Source organism: Oculina patagonica, chromosome 11 (assembly GCF_052425735.1).
Source record: "Oculina patagonica isolate OP01 chromosome 11, crgOcupat, whole genome shotgun sequence".
Taxonomy (NCBI): domain Eukaryota; kingdom Metazoa; phylum Cnidaria; class Anthozoa; order Scleractinia; family Oculinidae; genus Oculina; species Oculina patagonica.
In genome coordinates, this window is record NC_135768.1 from 15,834,997 (window position 1) to 15,856,129 (window position 21,133).

Here is a 21,133-nt window from a genome sequence, read left to right on the forward strand (position 1 = left end):
GTTCAGATCATTGATACGCAGTAGGATATCCGTCAACATAAAATGTTATAAACCCACGATTCTGGAATAAAATCACGAAAGAAAACGCGAAAAAACGCGGGAAAATACGCATGTTTTACTGAAATGAACCGCTAGAAAATTATTTCAAGAAAATAACGACATTTTTTGTCAAGTTAAGCATTTCCAAAAGATATTAGAGCGGAATGTTTGGAGCGTATTGGTTGAAGTATATGACGGTATATAGTTATTGTATCTCGCCACATGTATGGACCGGTCTCGATAAATTATCATATTTAGGACAAAACACATTGCTGGATACTGGCGCCGAGCCGTCGCGCGGAACAGTATAGTAACTCAATTTTTGATCCATCTAAATTGAATATTGCGTGTTGGGAATACTTAAGGGCCTTTGTAAAAGCCTGGCAACTTATGATGTTTGTGTTTTCGCTAGACAATGACGGCGTCACAAATCTTCGGCCGGGATTGACTTAACAGACCTCCCATCGCTCCAGATAAAGTGTGTAGATAATATGAAAATTAAGCTCTCCATCCCGAATTCAAAGTCATCTGTAAAACTTAATTTGCGGTCGCAGTGTTTTTCGTTTTAAAAAGCAAAGTTTGCGATCTGTTTGGGCCTAACACATGAATGATAAACAAAGATTTTCTCCCTACAAAGTCAATACATTGTGTAAAGGAAGCGTAAGGAGAATAAAAAGGAACATCAGCTAGAAGCAACAGCGCGCTTGATTCACCAGAAAGTTCTTAAAACTAACATTCAAGGAAATCTTTACTTAGAGTACTCTATTAACATTTTGAGGTTAATTGGCTTTAGCTAAAAGCATATACTCAACTAGATTCAGCTATCAAAAGCTGCCATTTTGAGCATAAATCTTGTATGTTAGAACTAGCCCAATTTTCTGCAGACAGCACAACTTTTCTCGTTGCGTGCATGTTACAATACAGAAATTATTTTCGTGAGATTGAAATAGTTTTGGCTTACCACAGATTGTATATCGAATCATCAAAACAACCTTTAAGCATCGTTCTTAATTAAGGGGGCAGCCTCACACCCTAGAATGGAATTACTTCTTTTATTCTACATCTGCAAACGTTGAATCGTCTAATAGCTTTGAAGCCCATCAAGCTAATTGTTGTTAATTAGAAAACGGCTTAGACGTTTTACCCTTTCCTGTCCTTTGTGTTCATTTTAAATAGCTTCTGTTGTTTTCGTGACATTTAGATTTATTTCTTGTTACGCTTTGCAGCGTTGCAACTATTTTCGAGTTTGAGTCGTTGAAGGTCGAGCGTTATGCTTGTCTAGATGCACAGAATGAAGTCAGCTCGCTGGAATTAATGATCAGCTAAACTTCAACTTCAATACCAATCATTTATTTAAAATCAGACAGTTTCAAAGAAAAACGAAATTCATCATCTAAGACCGATGCTTTCTAAATATACTACGCCAGAATTTTCAGGAGCTACAGTTAAATGTTTTAGAAACAGCAAGAAAAGTAATATTCGAGATTAGCACTTAAAGGGTTACAAAACGAACACGGAGGCGTTTGACAACAATTTAAGTTGAACACTACCCTGTGAAAATGGTCACACCCCTTCATTTTATTTTAGATATTCATAAAAGATAACATTATCTTATAAGATGAATGTGTTGACGAACGTAACGGAACTAAATTTACATTTAATTAGTATCGCATTTTTTCCTAAACAATTTGCCTCAAATCTATAAATAAACCTGAGAAAAAAGCCAACTAAGAGCTATAGAATTTTAAAGGGTTTACTTTGTTTATTTCATCGAGATAATAAACCTGCTTTATTTTGTCTGGGTTTAGTTTTTATACAGACGTCGGAAATTTGAACGTTGGCAGTTGTTTGTTTTGAAAACGCGGAAAGTATTCACCTTAAATATAATGTCTCGCTCTGCACGAATCTCTCTAGATCGTTACAAAATTATCAAATAAGGCTCATAGTTATACAAAGTATAGCGAATAAGGAATTTTTGTCTGAAATAAGCGTATAGCGGCGAATGACGTCAAATGCCCGAAGCAAAACGAACGGAGTGGGCGTAGATTGTTCTACGGCACGCCACGTGCGTAAGACATCTGCTTGGTATCGGTTTGCACGATCAGTTATTTCACCATCGATCTTGATAATAATCGATATTTCTACTAGTCAATCAAATATTTCCCGCCAAAACCTTGTTTGTTTGGAAAAGAGGTGTCAATACTTGACGTATCTTTCGCGTGCGCAACTTCGAACCTAAAAACAGAATATGCGCCCTTTTCGATGTTTTAATATAAGATTGCTATGGTTACGAGAAAATATTTCCTTCAAAGAAAGACTGACAATTATCACGCTTCCTTATTTGGGCGATTGAAGATGCTAATTCTTTTGAATTCGAGCGAAACGCTGAATTCAGCTGAGGAGTGCAAGTCTTTGCGACAATTTCTTCATGGTTTATTGAAAGTAGTCAGAGTTTCTAGACAGGCAACGTAACAAAATAGCTTACGCTGCGAAAAAATAGCTTTCGTCAAATAAAGGTTCCAAGTTGGCTGAAAGCTGTTCATTTCCGAAACAAATTTGTCTGCGGTCAATGCACATTCACAAAGAAGCGAAAGACATTTTACTGTAGACAATTTCACATCCGGTAATGTCGAAGTCAAAATTTTCGTTCCACTTAAAAGAAGTTGCCTTTTGTTAACTTTCAATAGCTCACTTTACATAACAATAGTGTACTTTTCATCTAATACCTTTGAAGAATCTGTTAATTATAGATTCGTTTTAACGATGAACTTTCACCGAATGAACAAAAATGTGGAATGTGTCAGGGATTTGAAAGCAACAGATATCACGAAATCAGAGCGCGAGCTTTATTGAAGATTTTTGAAACAAGTTCTACTTAGCAAGTGAAACTTCGCCTTCCAACAAGATCTTGATGAACTTCATGGAATTTTTTAAATGGAAAACTCTGATTTAGCCCCCATTCCAGAAAGCATGGTCAATTCACTCGACGAGGTATGACGTTTGTTACGATATTCTAGAATCCTTCTTAACTTGTTTTTTTTTTATTTATTTGTGGGGTAAATGAACATTATCTTTTATACTAGAGCACTTCGCTGGGTCCTATTTTATCTTTATTTTGAATAAGGTGACTACAGAGCCATAGGGATTCAATGTCAAATTATCCCCGTAGCATTTTATTTCTGAACTATTTGGCCGAGTCTGTTGACTTAATAAGAGACGTCGCGAACATTTAACTGATCATTTTTGTGTGGCCTACACGACGTGCAACCCTCATGTTGTCAACGACGACGATATTTTTGAAATGCAACTTTGCTTAGAAGCGTGCAGGCCGCTGGAAGTCTGGTCTGTAAGACCACGTGAAAATTGGTACGGGCAAATACTCAATACGAGTCAGGCTGATGGTTCAGACTGCAACGTATTTAGAAATTTTTCAGGCTTTTAATATATCAGAAACAAACTGAACGGAATTGTTTGGCATTTATTCGGACACAAATACATCGCTATACGTTTTGCGCAAAAAAGTTATATGTTTAATAACGCCTCATGTTTCTCAGCCTTCTCTTCAAACGACGGAGAGAAAAAAACGCAAGCTGCATGGTCTAGAGCAGACAATTCAAATGCCCGTTTTAATTAATTGCTCTTGTAATTTTATGTCTTTTCATTTGCATTTGTTTTATTCTGACCCAAAGTGCGGAGGTGGAGGAGAAATTAAAATTGTCGCACGTTTCAATGGGAGGAAAAGGAAAGGGCTTTTTTCGCTCGCTGCCCCGGTTTCGCTTTCGCATCGAGTTTTGTTGGCGTCGCCCCTTAGCGCTCCGGCCGCGCGAACTAAGGAAACCACAGAGAAAACACACCATAGAATTCGTGCTGAGATTTGTAAGACCGCTAATTAAACATAGAAGGTTGAAGTTGCAAGCCAAGACTTAGCAAGACTTCCTGTTTATATTCTTTGGCTCTCTGTTAGGATCTGTAAGAGAGCGTTGTTTTCTTTTTTATGTTAGCAATGTTTACTGTCAACTTCAAATGAAGTTTAAAACAACTAAACCATGTCAAATTATGTGAGTATAATGTGAAATCAATTTATCCTTCATAAGGATTGTTTTGGATATCTACAGCCATTTTAATCAAAAGATTTCAACCCAGTAACTTTTTACTATTCATTATCAATTCAAAATCATTTCCGCCGGAAAAAGACGGTAGCCAAGACAAAGAAATTGCAGATGTTCAATTCCTTTGCTTTCAAAGGGGAAAAGACGAGAAAAGAAGCAGATCGTCGTGAATGGGTTAGAAGTTTGATAACCAGAAATCAGGAAATAGCTGATAGTTGAACCACGGCGTAGCAGATAGCACAATCTAATTTGAAGTTTTTGCCTTAATTAGTCTAACGTTGCTAGCCTGTTCCAGGCGTTCGGTGGGCAGGGCGCTAAAAACGGGATATAGCGGGAAGAACGGCGAGTAGGAAAAAAGTGAGGGGTTTGGGGCGAGGGAGCCGCGTCTCTCCGACTAACCCTTTTTTTTTTTTTTTTCACACGCCATCTTTCGAATTTCGCACTGCTCCTAAAATAACCGAACGCATGGAGCAGGCTATAAATCAGGTTGCAGAACTTTCATAGAACTTCTACTTTCGCAAAAGGGTGCGCAATAATCTCAGAGGAGGACACACGGTACTATTCAAAGATCGTTTGCAAAATTTCGCGTAATAGACATGAAAGGATTGAATCGCCTCTCCGCGACTGCTACTGTAGTTGCTCATGCATTTCATTTTATTCATTCAGTGTGTCTTGAAATGGTTAACGCCAGACACAACACATGTCTAACAACCAGAAATCACCTCTTTAGTTCCACGGCCATGTATCTGAACAACGTGTTTGACCGACGCAAGATTCGCGCGGAGCGTTGGTGCGCATGCTCTCATTCCGAAAAAAATGACCTAAATTTTTTTCTACTACTCGGTCCAGGACTCAGTCGTTTATGAGGAAGTGAGAGACAAGTTAAACGATCAAAATCAAGTAACTTTAGCCATCGTCAGCGATCAAACCAAAAATTATATTGAAACAAGATTAAACGAGTTTTCTTTTCGGTGGCAGTAAAGCAATATTTAGTAGAAAGGACAGCGCGACGTTTAAGGAAAACGGGAGCCTATGCGAAATAGCCGGGGCGCGACTTGATAACTTCCGGTGTTCGTGCAGTGAGTCTTTACGACAAGATCAGGATGTGACCAGAATACGGTGAAACGGGGGCCGTCGTCAAGACATCTGGTCGTCGACTAACCACAATTTGACCTTCGGTGCTTAATCGGGAAACGAACGTTCGTCGCTCTCGAGCGAAGCAGGAGGAAAACAACATTCGACAAAAACAGGAAAAGAACTTTTAGAACTGAAATCTGTACACCGCTCACGTTTGTGTAAACCTGGCTACTGATTCAGAGAGAAAAGTATTTTTTTAGGTCCTCGCACACGTGGGGACATGTCACGGGGAATGTCGCAGCAACAGAAGCAACAAAATCTGACTCTCACACTGCGGGGACAGTAGCTGCGACGCTCCACACGGGACACAATGTGAATTTGTTGCGCACAGTCCCCGCACACGTCCCGCTACATGTCCCCGAGCGTGAACAACCCAAGATGCCACCGTTGCTCCGACATATGCCTACGTCATGTCCCCACGTGTGCGGAGACCCTTATTCAGCTCGCGATTACACCCCTGCATTTGAAATGCAGAAAAAAAAACAGAGCAAAGGAAATGAAGCAATGCACAGAGATGCAAATTCCTGCTTCACGCAAATAGTTTCAACAACTTGTCTTAAAAAAAGATTTCTTTGATGAGCAATAAAATGTACACAGTATATCGTACAAAGATTTTTACGTGCAAAGGTGCATGCTTTAAAATAACAGAACATACGTTACAATATTTTAAATTAAAGTGGATTTGCCTCGGGATAGACTTAGAAAGCTTTTAAGGTTGCCCTTCTGTGTGAGGACGTGAATCGTACCCCCTTTGGTTAAGACTGCATATAGTTGAGTCATGCCTCGCTCCAGCAATTATCAGCTTACTGGTCCCGCGGGCCAACTTTGTTTTGCTTGTGTTTTGACGCCAGCGAGTGTGTTGAATACGATCGTTATCTCCGGACCTTGCGTGCACAACAAAGAGTTGTAAAAGTGTTTTGTGTTTATAAAGTGGTCTTCTATTCAAGAGCCCCACCTTTTTAATACAGTCGCTTAACGGAACGAAGTGCTGAACCATGAAATATTTTCATAAGTCAAGCAGTTTGGAGTGCATGTTTGCGTTAAAAACACTTATGTTGTTAACATACAGAGCTACGCAGTTTGTTAGAGCAACGACATTAAGCAGTTGGTCAAAAAGCGAGCCCCGAATGCCACAACGAGAGTTAACAAGAAGATATGCGATTTTGACGGAACTATTTTAGCTGAGACTTTTACACGTCGAATTTGAGATGAAACCGGCCTTTTTTCTCTATTCAAGCCTGGTTTACTGGTTTACGCAATAAGGTAAATTATACAATTTTGTTACTCCTCCAGTTGACTTGTTAAGGTAGTTTGAAACTCATTTTATTTACAGCTCAAAACGCAATGGCACAACTATCGTGTTTCCTTTAGTCCGTATATTTCTAATCTTGTGTGCAGCGAAAGTTTTACAAAGTGCTGAAATACAGTTTATGTTGCACGTGAACGAGAGAGACCCGTGTTTATAGTTTTACGCTCGAGTAAATAACATGTATTTTCTTAAGGCGGTTACCTTTGACGAAACCTACTTGTCTGAACGTATAAAGGAACGGAAATATAGCTATAGTCACGTTTTGACCGCGGTTTTACAACGTGAAATCTTATAAGGTGACTCTTTTGTTTGCAAACAATAACAAAACATGTTGATTTGCTAAACACTCTTCCTCGCTTCCAAAGCTACGGAGGGAAAAATAACAACGTTATATAATCTAGATTTTTCTTTTATTGAAAAATAATGGCGAATCGTTCACTGCCGGATAAGCAAGCGCAAGCGTATATACACAGCGAGAGAAAGAGGAAAAAACTAAATAAGCAAATTCGATTGAAGTGAGTGTGTTTTTATGTTGTTTAGTACAAATCTATTGTCTTTGCACGTGCGTCTCAGTTGATCGAATAACGTTAAATTGGCCCCTTCAGGGGAATTGTTTTCGTGCCCACACATAAAAGCAATTTTGGTTGTGTACGTCATTTAAAGATGCCCTGATAAGTTTACAACGAAATGAGGTTTTTAGCCACACCTCAAACAATATCATTGCTTCTAAAATTGGACACGAAAATTATTTAAAAGCGCGCGCCCGATAATGGAACCAAAATGGAAAACTCTGCGTGTGTTGGAGTGAGCACGTTTTAAAATTTCAGCAAGGACGCCGTTAATTTAATAGACAAAGTAGTTCTTTGACACCTTGTTGAGAAAGAGTGATTAATTTACTTTGTATGACATCAGTACTCGATTAAAGTGATTCAGTTCTTTGGAAGTAAATGGGGCATGAATCGTTGCGTGTTGTTCCGCCTTGCATGTCGTACAAACTAAAACGAGCTCATAAAAAGGGAAAACACTGTGATATTAGCATCAGTAGAGCTTAAACAATCTTGAGGAACATGCGGGGAGGAAGTATTTCTTGTACAGGAAGAAATCGAAGAGGAAAAAAGGTAAAAATACTTCAAGTGCAATCTTATAGTTTTTGGGCGATCTGACCATTTTCACTGTAGCCTTAAACTTCTTCTGATGAAGGTTTCCTACTGGGTGGAAAAGAAACTTTTAAAGGGATTTAGCGTTAGGCAAACATATTGTGTAAACTGGAAAGCTGCTCGCTACTAAGTTGAGTGGTAAGAGTACATTTTTGATAAGAGATCATATTAAAAGTTATCGCCAACTTTTAACACTTTGACATTAGGAGCTTCAGAGGCAAACCTAGAACTGCAAATTCCATAACTTGTAATGTTTCTTTTTCACTGTCGTTTGGCTTATTATGTAATCAGAAAAGAGCAAACAAAAATTAAGTCATATTACTCATTTCTAACTTTGAAGTATGTAGATAAAACCCTAGTGTGTGACCATTCAAATGAAAGCTATTGAGCAGTTCTTTCATGTGGTGCTGTATATTTTGCTGTACACGGTGGTTTTAACTTTAAAGTCTGTAGACGAAACCCTGGTGAGTGACCATTCAAATGAAAGCCCTTAAGAATTACCTCCTGTGGTTTTGTTGGTTTTCCACGTTCAATGAACCTCTATAACATTTGGTAAGTTTCCAGTTTTTGCGAGGTTAAGGGTTAAAATGGTCACTACTCGGCAACAGCTAAAGTCGACTATGTTTACAAAACTGAATTCTTGGTAAAACGTGCAATAAAGCTCGCGTAGTCAGAAGAATTTTACACTTCGTAAAACTTAAACGTTTTCATTTTCCACTCTAGGAATGTACATGTTTCGTCACTTACAATCATGATTAATAACTTCATATAATTATTATTCATTCATGTGTTGTTTTGTCCACTTATTTCCGGCTATTACCGAGCGCTTGAGGCGAAACCATAACAAACGTTTCAAACAAACCAATTATATTAGCCGAGTTTTCCATCCCGTCACGCGATACTTTGAACGAAAATAACTAACAACGTCTTGAAATACTCACACACTTGATATTGCCCTGCTTAGCGTGCAATAACGATTCCATGCTTCGTTAGCAGCACATTCCACTGGAGTAAATTTCATTTCGATTCAAAACAACAAGCTCGCGTTGCACGCATCAGAAAATTTACGGACTAACTAGATAGTCTTGTTTTGTCTTAGCCTGTCATACACCACAGAGCTCCCCGCCTTCGACAATTATCCACTTCTAAATGCTAAAGTTAAGATTGTTGTTTCGCTTCTTCTCTAGTTCATTAGCATTTGTGGTTTATAAGGCGGTGCTATCTTAAATTGCCTAGGACTTGGTAATCACAGACTTGTTGTTTTGAAACTTTTACTGAATGAACAACAATGTTCGTCATGTTCGTGTATAAACAAATCGACCACATTTTTCCATGGTCTACACTGTTATGAACCATAGAAATGACGTCATGAAATGTTTAAAACTCAAGCGGAACCGTTAGGCGAGTGGTTTCACTGCAAAGTTTTGCAAAATTTCACTGCGAGGTTTTGCAAAATTTCGCTTCCAAATGTTTCAAAATTTCGTTCCAAATGTTCCAACTAACTTTTGACAACTCTTTGGATTCTGCCTTTTTGAAAAGATGCGACAATTTTTCACGTTTTCCAAAATTTGCGTAACGTGCTTTAATAAGCAAAGATTTTCAGCAAGGTAATCACATTCGATAAATCACATCTTCCGCTCCAGGAATAGAAAGATTAGCAGAGTAACTATTTTTTTCCTAATTACGGAGACCAACTCAAACGTAAAATTTGCAACGTCACTTACCTCAGGTGATTCTAGCGTGATACATTAATGGATGGTAAATAAATTAATGAACAGTGAACAGCTAAAGCTTCATCATAATGACAAATAGGTACAAATTGTAATATCAATATCATGATATGTGCGCAACTGTGCCTTGTGTGTTGCGAGGTTGTGTCCGGTTTCGACGGTGCAGGAAAAATATAACCCTGGGAGAAAAAGCAACAGGGTAAAGTTGGCCGTCCATGGCTGTGATGAAAGGGGGCAGTTTTGGGGGGAGGGGGAGGGGGAGGGGAGTGTTGGTAGGAGGGGTGGAACGGAGTAATTCTCTCCCGGGAACAAGTGATCAGAATTCCCTCCGGGGCTGTTTGAAGTTGCGCGTCTGGATCATTTGTGTACGAACTAAGCGCGCGTCCACCGTATAGTTTGAACATGACAAAGCAGTGCTGGAAATATAACTCGAGTCGTTGTTAGTCTTAACGAGTCTGATTTCCATTACAGGGATCCCTTTCTGCAAGAATCTTCGACCAGATCCGCATTCCAGAAACTCAAATGAAGTCATGGAAAAACGACCAATGTGAAGTGTGCGCCACCGACCTGAACCAGCTTAAACGAGAAGCAGTCGCTATGGTGAACACTTTGGAAGAGTCACAGTTCCTCGCTTACTACAACATTCCCGGATATATGGTAGGACCGAACGCTGACCAGCTCCTACGTCGGGCGGACAAGCAGCGCCTGCAAGCTGGCGTCGCCATGGAGACCGGTGATCGTGGTGGCATGACGTATGTGAAACCGGAAGAGGCGGCCATTGGCTCATCGTTCCTGTCAAGGTAGGCTACCAGTCTTGAATTTGTAAAGCTTAAAGGAGTTAAAAAAAAACAGTCATGTTTTATGGTGGCAATTTACTGAGCCTACAATTTTCCAAGCGGTGTTGCTTAGAAACAGGTTGTGTCCTTACGGCACCATAACGACTAACCTGAGATCATGCCCTCCCTGCCTACTTATCACTCCGGGGAAGGAGTGATAAGTATTTTTCCTATCCCTTTCGAAAAAAGAAAAAAGAGCGCCTGATCGCAGGTTACATAACGACACGATAATTTTCGGAGTGTTCGCAATTGTTCGCGCGATGATTTGATTGGCGGACAAGAATCGGAAAGTCTTCGAGTTCTTCAACGAAAATTTGTTTTAAACGCTTAGACAGTCAAGCGCAAATCTTGTTAGACTCTTGCAAATGTTATTAACACTAACACAAAACAGCATCGATGTGAGACTCAACCACTGCAGTTTCATCGACATCTCCGCCTAAAGATGCAAAAATCAGTTTCCCAGTACCGTAAATGTGTACTTTCTCCCTGCACTCGGCTCTAGACCTTTTATTAATTAAGAAGATATGTTTCCGCTTAAAAAGAATTTTATTCAGTTACTTGCTTATAGGATAAAATAGTTTAACAATTTTAGTTGATTAAGAAGTGTGTTCTGTTCTTAGATGAATCTGAAATTTAAAGACATTGTTTTTGTTTAAAAGTTATTGTTCCTTGTTCAAATAAACTAGACATATCTTTTGTCTTTCGTTAATCCTCCCAATAAAAGTTTTAAAAGCTTTATGTTGACGAAATATCTGTCAAATTCCGGACTTTCCGAATTGAACGAAAAGAAAAATTTATGCAACATGTTAAAGAATTTTTTTGGAGTTTGATTTATAAACAGCCTTTGCACGATAATCGTTTATGAAAAGGATCTTAGCTATCTCATTTCTTTATATTTTTTAAACAAAATACTTTGAGAAATACACCTACTATATTATTCCTCTAACTAGCGCGAGCCCGCGAAATCGTGTTGAATTGTTACGATGTTAAAAAAGTGGCATAAAAGTTTTTATAATAGTCTAATGAAAATTCGGGCGCTCTCTGCATGCTCTAAGATTTTTACTTAATTTCCCGTTTTTCTAAATACCTTATTCAATAAAATAGCCGGGATTAACAACAAAATGTTATTTACCCAAGACTTGAAATAATATTGTCAAGAACGATGCTCGTTGAATTAACACACCCTAAACCACATAAAAACAATAGAAAAGAGATTAGTGCGAATATTTTGATGTCGTGTTTAGTAAAAAGAAGCTTTTGTATAAATGAGCTGACTTCCGGAAGGATAGAGCCTTTCTGCACTCATGGAGACGGCTCTGTCGTCGCGTGTGGTAGAATTAAACGGAAAAGTGAAGTACGTAATGCCGGTTGTCTGGAGAAAAAAGAACCTGACTGAATTTCAAGCCTGGAAACAAACGTTTTCTCACGAAGAAAGATAAATCTTTCTTTTTCAGTTGGAAACACATGCACAGTTAAATGAAGTAGTTGAAACGGCATGCACTTGAAAGCTGTTGGAACGCACTTCAGTAAATGGGTTTTCTTGTTAATTTCATTCAAACTGTCACAAGTCTTTCCCTCAAAATCAACCATAAGAGACATATCTCCGCCTACAAAACCCGCCTGCATTGTGTTTTAGTTAGGGCTTCTTTACCTTGCTGAGTAAACAAGTTGTCAGCGAATCTTATTGCATCCGTCCCATGACAGTTCGCAGGCGGACGTAAGGAACGAATTCTTGTCTTTGAATTCCATGCCCTTCCTTTGCTTCGATGTTTCGGCCTCAAATGAATGCTCGTGGTCCTCTTGGTGCAGGCGGGCAAGACTTTGTTCAAATTGCACCTGGTTTAAGCTATTTATCAACTTGGCACGCGTTAACTTCGAAACAAGAGTTGGATAAGGCACGAGTCAGGTAGATAACTCTCCGTATTGCATGAACGGGATTCACGTGCTTGTGTGCGACTGTTCCATCTCAGTAGCTATAAATTTTATGTATGTATGAATGAAGGGCAGGTCTATGTGGCGCATTTTAGTGAGGTGTTTCCACTTTTTATTTACTTGATCTTGTTTAGCTCATTGTAACTTCTGTTTTTAACGGATACCTTCAGCTGGACGATCGAAGCTTGGGGTATTTGTAAAGCAAGGGCAAAATCTTGGAACTTTTTACTCGTCTGCGGTCGGAAAAAGAGTCTGCTATTTTATGAGGACAGTAAATCCGCCCGTTTTGATTTTTCATTCGAAACTCGTGATATTAACTCTAATTACTTATCGTCTTACAGTTCTGAGAATTTAAGGGTTAATTCTTGTATCTACTAAGGGTGATTTTAGCTGATAAGAGTTAACAACAAGGAATTGGACAAAAGAAACTTTAATCTATTTGATTTACTTAGAGTGAAAGCTCATGCCAACCTAACTGACAAAAGGTCACAAACTTCGCTCCGTAATACGCCAGAATGAAACGCCAAACAACATATATTAAAATGAAATATTTACTTTTTCCCTAAATACAAGAGCCTAATCGAGCTCAATTTCTCATTTAAATTCTTTAATATGTCTTCCTAAAAAGCGCAGTGACCGCTAATTGAGTTGAAGTATTTCTCACGAGCTTAACTCAAAACCGAATCAAACGCAATTCAACCAACTAAGAAAGTCATTGTTTTGAATCTTTTTCTTTCGTTTATCAATATTTACATTCCATATGTCAGTAATGTTTTAATCTCTTTTCAGCGATTTCTTTTGTGGTGTAAGTGGTCAACATTTTGCTTAAACTAATCAATGTTTTTTTCCTGTAGAACTAAAATTTAATCCCTTGTTGCCCGTTGACGTCAAAATGCGTATGTTTTAACGAGTCGTACGTAAAAAGCGACTGTACTTGTTCCGGGTCGTGATATTCCTTAAGTCCTTTGAAAACACTAAAATTATATAACCATTTTCAAACATCTTTTACGACTCTCCTGAGAAGAAAGTGCTTTTTTACAGAGACGATAAAATCCTACACTCTGACTAATTAATTTGATTATTTAAAGTTATGAAAAGCTAGCGTTTAAAAATGGTTTAGCACGACTCATGTCTTCTTGACTTGTTTTTACATAGATTTATAAATTATCGTAGACATCAGATCGCAGACGCCGAGAAATACCTTTACTGCAAATTTATTAAATCAAATCGGCATAAGGGATCAATTAAGCTTAAGTGGATAATACAAAAGTTTTCCAGAATTATCTAAACCCTTTCAAAGCATTATCGACTTTGTAACCGTTATCTGTCAGCAGCACAGTATTTAGTTATTATTTTGACAGTTGGTCTATTTTGTGGGTACCCGCAATTTATTTCAAATGACATTTTAAGTTCCTCTCATTAAACAAAGGATGCAGTGGAAAAAAGCCAATTTAAGACCTTGAACTATTCCCGCCGTTTTGAATGGAAGTTGCACGTGCTCTATTGAGGTCGTGTGTAGGCATATCGCTTAAAATATGCATGTTCAAATTTGACTAAAAGATTGTAATAACAGCAAGGCGGTTTGTGGAACGTTCATCTGTGTAATAAAAACCCCTATTGCCTTCACTGCCTACTATATACCGTTGCTATTTTTTACTCTAAAATCTGTTTATTTTTTCATTCAGGGCTGCTCAAAAACTACTTTCTTCTAAAAAGAAGAACAAGAAAGCTCACAGCCACAAACAGGACCCGTCTGCGTACCACCCCTCCCCTATGGTGGAGTTAACACCGTCAAGACATGCGCACAAGGAAATTCAGCCTTACCCTTTCCCAACCAAGTTTAAGGAAGTGCTTCGGATATCGAGTCCAGCTGTGCCACCTGGCCTGCTAAAGATGCACACAAAGAGAACAGATGGGAAGGTGAAAGTAATGTTAAGAATTTGTCCGTCATTTCCGGGAGAGACTGGGTCCTTTATGAAGGTGGATCAGAAACGAAAGCAAGTCACGCTGTATGATCCGAGTACAGTGGGTCACGTGTCACAGACGCACAGAAAGATGGGCGTGGCAGCACCTAAGATGTTTGCGTTTGATTCGATATTTGAGTCAGATTGCACTCAGGTGAGTTGACGAACATTCGAGTCAAGATACACAACGTACAGACTAGTTTTACAAGAGTGTAAAATTGCTCAATACCTTTCATTTGAATGGTCACACACTAGGTTTTCATCCACAGACTTAAAAGTTAGAACCACCTTATACAGCATAATAAACAGTACCACATGAAAGAACTGCTCAATAACTTTCATTTGAATGGTCACACACAAAGGTTTCATTCACAGACTTAAAAGTTAAAACCACCTTGTACAGCATTAAAAACAGTACCACATGAAAGCACCGCTCAATAGCTTTCATTTGAATTGTCACACACTTGGGTTTCGTCCACAGACTAAAAAGTTAGAACCACCTTGTACAGCATAATAAACAATACCACGTGAAATTACTGCTCAACAGCTTTTATTTGATGGTCGCACACTAGGGTTTTATCCACAGACTTGAGAGTTAGAACCACTTTTTCCATCATAAGGCGCTTTAGATTTTGTTAAAGAAGTAGGAAATGTTTTTTGTTTCAGGTTGAAGTTTGTTCAGGGTCACTCGTGGACGTTCTTCAATCTGTCGTTGGTGGATCTGAAGGCTGTCTGTTTTCATACGGCTATGCAGGTTTAGGTAGGTGTGCTTTTTAGCGAAGTCTATTCAAGAAAACGAATAGTGACCCTTATTCCCAAAACTGATTTTTTTCTCTGCTCTTTCTCGCTTCCAGGTAAAACCAACACAATGGTTGGCCGAGACGAAAAAGAACAGACTTTGGGACTAATCCCTTGTGCTCTGTCGTGGCTGTTTAAACTGATTAGCGAGCAGAAACAAAAGTAAGAGAGACACAATGAACAGCTGTGATCAATTAGGGCACTGTCACATATTTTGACCTGATTTTGAGACACTCGAAACGATACCTTACATCATAAGAAACCTTAGCAGATTATGGAAGTGAGGAGGACTTACGATGGGGATTGTAATATACCAACAACAACAACCTGTGTTGTTTTATCATTTCAGAACGGGTACGAGGTTTTCTGTTCGGGTGTCAGCAGTGGAGATCGTCGGCCGTTCGGAAAACGTTCGGGATTTACTCGCTGAGCAAGCAACAGGTAATGAAAATATCTCAATAAACGGTTTACGTAATTTAACAGCCTGACTCTCGCTAATGATGATAATGAAACTAAACTTTTCCCCCTTATTCTGATGTTACTTAGGTTCAGAAAATGGCACTGGCGACCCAAGCCCAAGCGTTTTCCTCCGAGAAGGCCGCAATGGAGCTCAGGTAATTGCGATATTCTTTGTTTAGTCCCACTCCATTGAATGCCCCGAAGACCTTACGATTCTAATTGTCCAATTAGAATGAGCAAAACTGGCTCCAAAAAATGTGACGTCAACGGAGTGAAAATGAGAATAGGTCATGTTGCTTAGTAACCTGCTGACTCACGAAACCGACATGCGTGGGCTCAGACAATTCTCAGGAAGGAGATTTAGCCTTGATAGCCTTGATCCGGTCGACTGATTGGAGTTCTCAATTACTCTTCGAACCATGCAATCTCGCATTGTTACTTTGTGTAACAGTCTGGGCGAACCAAAATAACTCTTTGGGCAAGTTGGCGCATGACGCATTTTTTAAGACCGCTTTATTGTCCTATTGCAGGAGATCAATCCCACAGAGCTTCGTGTAGCATCAGCTGAAAAGGCGGCTTACTATCTTGACGCAGCCATCGCCTCTAGAACGAGGCCACAGAACAGCAACCCTGAAGGTGAGTTATAGTCTATCTCGTAACAGTAATGGAAAGAGCAGTGGCCTTATTGGTTAAAGTTCGGATTTGAGACCTTAAAAGAGACCGAGAGTTTAAGCATGGTCACTGTCACTGTATTGTGTTCTTGGGCGGGACACATAACTCTCAGTCCCTTCTCTACCAAGGTGTATAAATGTGCCGACGAACTGTTATGGGGGGGGGGGGGGGGGGGAGAGGCTGCGATGGAGAAACATCCCATCCAGGGATGAGCAGCAATGATTCGAGTTAAGCGCTAGATGTACACGACTATATATTATCCTTACAACCGTTTACATACCACGAATGGTAAAGTTTGGGATACTTATCATCTTGTTTCTTAACTTTTTACAGGTGAAAACACAGATTGGGAAGAAAGCATGAACTCGCACATGTTCTTCACTGTGCATATTTATCAGTATCGTGTGGAGAAAAATTCCAAGAATGCTGGCGGAGGTAAGAGATCATACAACTCCCAAAAAGCTTTAATCTCTAATTAAAATAGGAATTCTCCTTCCTGCTGACATACATTTCTTTTAACTGAGGTTACTTCTGAGAATTTGGTAATGCAGCAAGGCAGTGTCTCAAAAATAAGCCAAGCGCGGCTTTACATCTTCTTTTTATAAGACGGAAAAGCAGTACTTGTAACGTTTTCTTAAAGCCTGACCGACTTTTCACCTCTAAATTTTATGAGTTTAGAAAAGTAAAAGCGTCGAAATCACTTGTATAGGAAACGGCTAGTTCAGTTCAAAATCTACCTCTTTTTCGGCCATGTTTAGTCACAAAATAACTTCATTTACTTTCTCTCCTCAGTCCACGGTGGTCGCTCCCGGCTACATCTTATCGATCTGGCCAGCTGCGAAGGGTACACTGGATCCAAGAAAGACGGAGGGGCAAGCAGTATGTCACTATCAGGACTTGGAAACGTCATCATCTCTCTTATAAACGGCGCCAAACACGTGCCTCACAGGTGCGTTGAACTAATCACATTCAAGCAAGCTGTTTAACCGCGACTGCGCTAAGTGAAAACTGGTTTTCTTTTCTGTATGTCTCTTTGCATCGTTCTTTCGAGTCGATGTTACTGAAAAGGAATCTTAGCCTTCAGTTCCACTTCCTTTAATTTAGCGACCAGTCGTGTTATAAGCTGACATTTTCTCTTATAAAGATATAGGTAGTTCGGGCACGAGTAATATTTTATCTTATTTTTTTTTCTTTTTTACTTTTAAACAGAACAAGCAAGATCACGCGCATGCTCCAAGAGTCCATTGGCAATACGTCATGTCGTACAACAATGATTGCGCATGTGTCACCTTCGCTTCCATTCTACGCCGAAACACTGGCAACCGTTCAACTAGCGACCAGGCTCCACCGGTTGCGGAAGCGCAAAGGAAAGGTGAGCACGAGCGACAAGCTCCAAATATTAAATCTTGGAGTGGCGAAATGCTACCGAATGATCACGAACTCTCCGACATTCCGACTTTGACCCGAAGTCTTAACGATCAATGCCGAACGGTGTTCGTGTTTATTATCCTTGAAATTAGCCACATACCGACTTGAAATGCTAAGCATTACTAATCAAAAAGCAAATAGAATTGTATTTGCGTTTTAATTTCGCGGGGCATGACACCTGATTAATCTTATTAAAAAACCCGATGAAACAAGGTAAAGTCAATCAAAGTCTTTAACAAAGGTCGTGTTTCTCTGATAAAAATGTTTGTCGTTCTTTTAGCGTTTAATAAGTTTGTGGTTTCTGGAAGTCCGCCTTTTGTATGTTGCAAACAATGGGCAGGTTATCGGGGCTTTCAGTAATAGAAAAATTTTCATACCATTTTCATTATCTCTTCCATGGTTGATAAAGTCTTTTCATTTTGAAATACCTCCCTTCGGCTAAGGCGATTGGCTTAGAGTGGTTTTAGGAACATATACTGTGAACCACATATCGGCATGGTATTAAGGTCTCGTAAATCAATGTCATCTTAGAACTAAACTTTGGTGAAACGGCTCTCTCTTCTCGCAAAGCTTGGTGAGTAAAACATTTTCGCTGTGAATTATGTGACACTTATGGAAAGCAAACAGCTTGTCGACAGAACCCTTGGACAAAGAACTGTCCAACTGTAGAAGCGTGTGAGCCCAACATTGTTTGTATTTTAGGTAATTATGCCTTATACAAATCTTATAAGTTCAGGAAAAGCATGTTAGAGCTTTAATCCTAATTCTATACCTCTGTAAATCCGATGATTGTTCAAATAGGCAGTTAGTTCCTTTGAGTTGGGTAGTCCATTTTGAGTCTTGACTTTTAGTGTATAAAATGCGATTTACTGGTTGGAGAAAGTAGCTTTAGAAGATACGATGACTTAAAAATCAGCATATTACATCAAAATGCGGTTTTGTGGGATAAACATTATTTCAGGCCATTATATCTGCAACTTGTTAAGTTAGTCCTTTCGTTAGCTATTTTTATATTTACTATTTTCATTCATTTACGTAAGCATTTAAAGAATCGTAAAGTTTTTGTTCGCTAGCGCTACACAGAAACATTTTAATGTTTAGAAAAGTTATGACTCATTGTATCGAAGTTCCATAGCAAAGAAAATGTTACCTGTAGGAGTTAATTAACTCCGACTGACATTCTTTTTGAATTCATTTAACTCAGCATGAAAAGACAGAGTTGGCAAACAATTTACTGAAGTCACTTTAAAGTTTAACATCTGGCTGCGAAGCTGTGATCAAAAATACCTTCAAATTGGCTGTAATTAGACAAGCTGTGGAGTATTTAAAGAACTCGTTAAGCTTTTGTTGTTGATTCGTCATAGTTTTCGTCCCAATGTGTTAATCTAATCGCAGATGTGAGCTAAAGTAAACTTTTCATGAAGTTTACATGAAACATTTGAACGATCGTAAAAACGCTTCCCTAAAATATTATTTAATTGATGTTCGGTACCTCGCAGACTTCAAACAGAAAACTAAATGAGAGCAAATTACTTTTCGTTTCTCAAAACTTATTAGTTCTCTGATAAGATACAAGATAAATGTGGCACCAATTACAATTTGAATAAGAATTCTGTTAATCCTTACAAGAGATCGCGAAAGCCTTGTTTGTGGAGAGTGTAATAAGATGTTAATCTTTCTGCGCTCCAAAAACCTCTCATTTCTTGCACCTAGTGTAAAAAATTCCAGCACAAACTTAAAACATTTAATTATAAGATTTACACGATCTCGAAATTTGCGCGCAGGATTAGACTCCCCGTGGAGAAAATTAAAAAAACTTTTGATAAACAAGTGTTCAAAACTCCATTTAGCCGGGAATGAAAACGAATTCATCTTGCTTAACTCCGAAATTTAAACGAATCCTTCCTTCAAATTGTAGCATGCGAACCGAACACCCAACGCCTATTCGTGTAGTTTTTTCTCCAGTTTAATGTTTGTACCAAAGTTTTTTTTTCTTTGTTTTCCCCCTGGGGCGAAAGAACACTTAGTTCTCTGCATGGATTCCCGAACCCTGTTGTTTCTAAGTCTCGAAGAAATTTTTTATCTTGCTGAGAGTAACTCAAGGTTATACAACAATTTAACTCTATCGTTTGTTAGCAAAAATCTTTCTTAAAAGGCTGTTTTTTCTTTAGAAACAAAGGGAGTAAATTCAACATTTTGTTGGAATGCCGAATATGCCAGCTTGAACTAGAATGATTGTGATAAGATCTGCCGCTAATATTTCTAAATAACGCTTTCAGAAGAGCCGAAAAGTGTTATTTGTTTAACTCAAAACCTTCGCATTTTACTCCATGTATAAGCCTAGAATTCCGTCAAAGCTTTTGGAAGTATAAAGTAACACAAATTTTTGAACAATTGAATAAACTCTAAAGCCATTTTAAATTTGCCCTCAGCTTCCTTTGAAAAACACATTAGTAAAATTTCTTGGATTGAGAAGTTTCGTGAAAAATCTGGGACATTGTTTTCTATTTATGCATTCGTCTTTGTATTTTGTGCTAATAATAATTTGGATGGTATACAAATTTAAACAATCATGTTTTGTTATTCTGTCGAGTTTATATTCTTGTAATGTAGCTTCTGTTGTAGAAAACAATTACCTATTTCCATAAAGAAGAGTACTGTACATTATTAATTGAATTCATTTTTTTCGTGTTTTTCAGGGGTCTAGCACGAGCTCTTCTGGTGGCGAAAGCTCCTGCGACGAAGCCCGAATCCGAAAACCAAGACTTCGGACAGCCGAGCCTAGACTTCGGACCACAGCGTTAAACGAGAAACTCCGCGAAGATTGCCCGATCGGTGAACCGGGAAGTTCCGACTACAACTCAAGCACTGGTGAAGAGTCGTGCGACACTGTGATCTACGTGGGTCCCGACGGCGCCATAAGTGACCGGGAGCTCACAGACAACGAGGGCCCGCCTACAAGGCTCCCTATCAGGAAATCGAGCGTGACCAGTAGTACAAGGTCCCTGGTGCGAAAACTGGAATCGATCGAGAACGAGGAGGCAGAATACAACGAAGAGGGTGCCGACTTGAAACGCGAGGTTGAGGGGAGCGAAGATAGCGGTAGCCTTATCGAGGAGAAAGCGCAACAGAAGATATTTTCTGCGCGAGAAGAAGGAGAAGGAGAGGAATTTAGCGAATATTACACTGAAGAATCTTGTTACGAGACTGAAGTCGAAGTTGTACCCGAGAGCCGAACTGCCAGTCGGAAAAGACTTCTTGATAGCAAAGACAGCTTATCGAGTGTTTCAGAAATCACAGCGAAGGACACAGTCAAAAGAACTAAAACTCAGCAGAACGACATTGAAAACCCTGAAGTGAAGGAATTGTCTGAGATTACAGCACCAGAGCTCAACACTCTTATTCTACCCTCCAGACTTGGCCCTAACTTAGACGTCGATGAAACGATGAATTCTCGACACAGTACTGTGGTTATTCCCGTTCAGTCGTTTCCAGGCGAGGAGGCGAAGCTCAGAGCACGCGTCATGAGCCCTGAGACATCCAGCGAGTCATCGGATGCGGAG

The 21,133-nt window shown here is 39.2% G+C and overlaps 1 protein-coding gene across 9 annotated transcripts in view; it reads left to right on the top strand.

The window, feature by feature from the left end:
• The window catches only part of LOC144630301 (uncharacterized), a 54,303-nt gene that overhangs the window by 26,495 nt on the left and 6,675 nt on the right, over window positions 1-21,133 (top strand). For 6 of the 9 annotated variants that reach the window (XM_078488632.1, XM_078488633.1, XM_078488634.1 and 3 more), the window contains 11 exons: window positions 9,953-10,281; window positions 13,935-14,367; window positions 14,880-14,973; window positions 15,068-15,173; window positions 15,361-15,452; window positions 15,558-15,625; window positions 16,001-16,106; window positions 16,476-16,577; window positions 16,935-17,091; window positions 17,352-17,514; window positions 20,270-21,133. The exon at window positions 20,270-21,133 is cut by the window's right edge and continues 2,234 nt beyond it. In XM_078488632.1, coding sequence (XP_078344758.1) covers window positions 9,953-10,281; window positions 13,935-14,367; window positions 14,880-14,973; window positions 15,068-15,173; window positions 15,361-15,452; window positions 15,558-15,625; window positions 16,001-16,106; window positions 16,476-16,577; window positions 16,935-17,091; window positions 17,352-17,514; window positions 20,270-21,133 — 2,514 coding nt within the window. Of the gene's footprint in view, window positions 1-6,361; window positions 6,549-7,659; window positions 7,713-9,952; window positions 10,282-12,041; window positions 12,224-13,934; window positions 14,368-14,879; window positions 14,974-15,067; window positions 15,174-15,360; window positions 15,453-15,557; window positions 15,626-16,000; window positions 16,107-16,475; window positions 16,578-16,934; window positions 17,092-17,351; window positions 17,515-20,269 lie in introns of those variants that run through there. The other 3 variants (XM_078488639.1, XM_078488638.1, XM_078488640.1) reach the window with 3 other exon arrangements.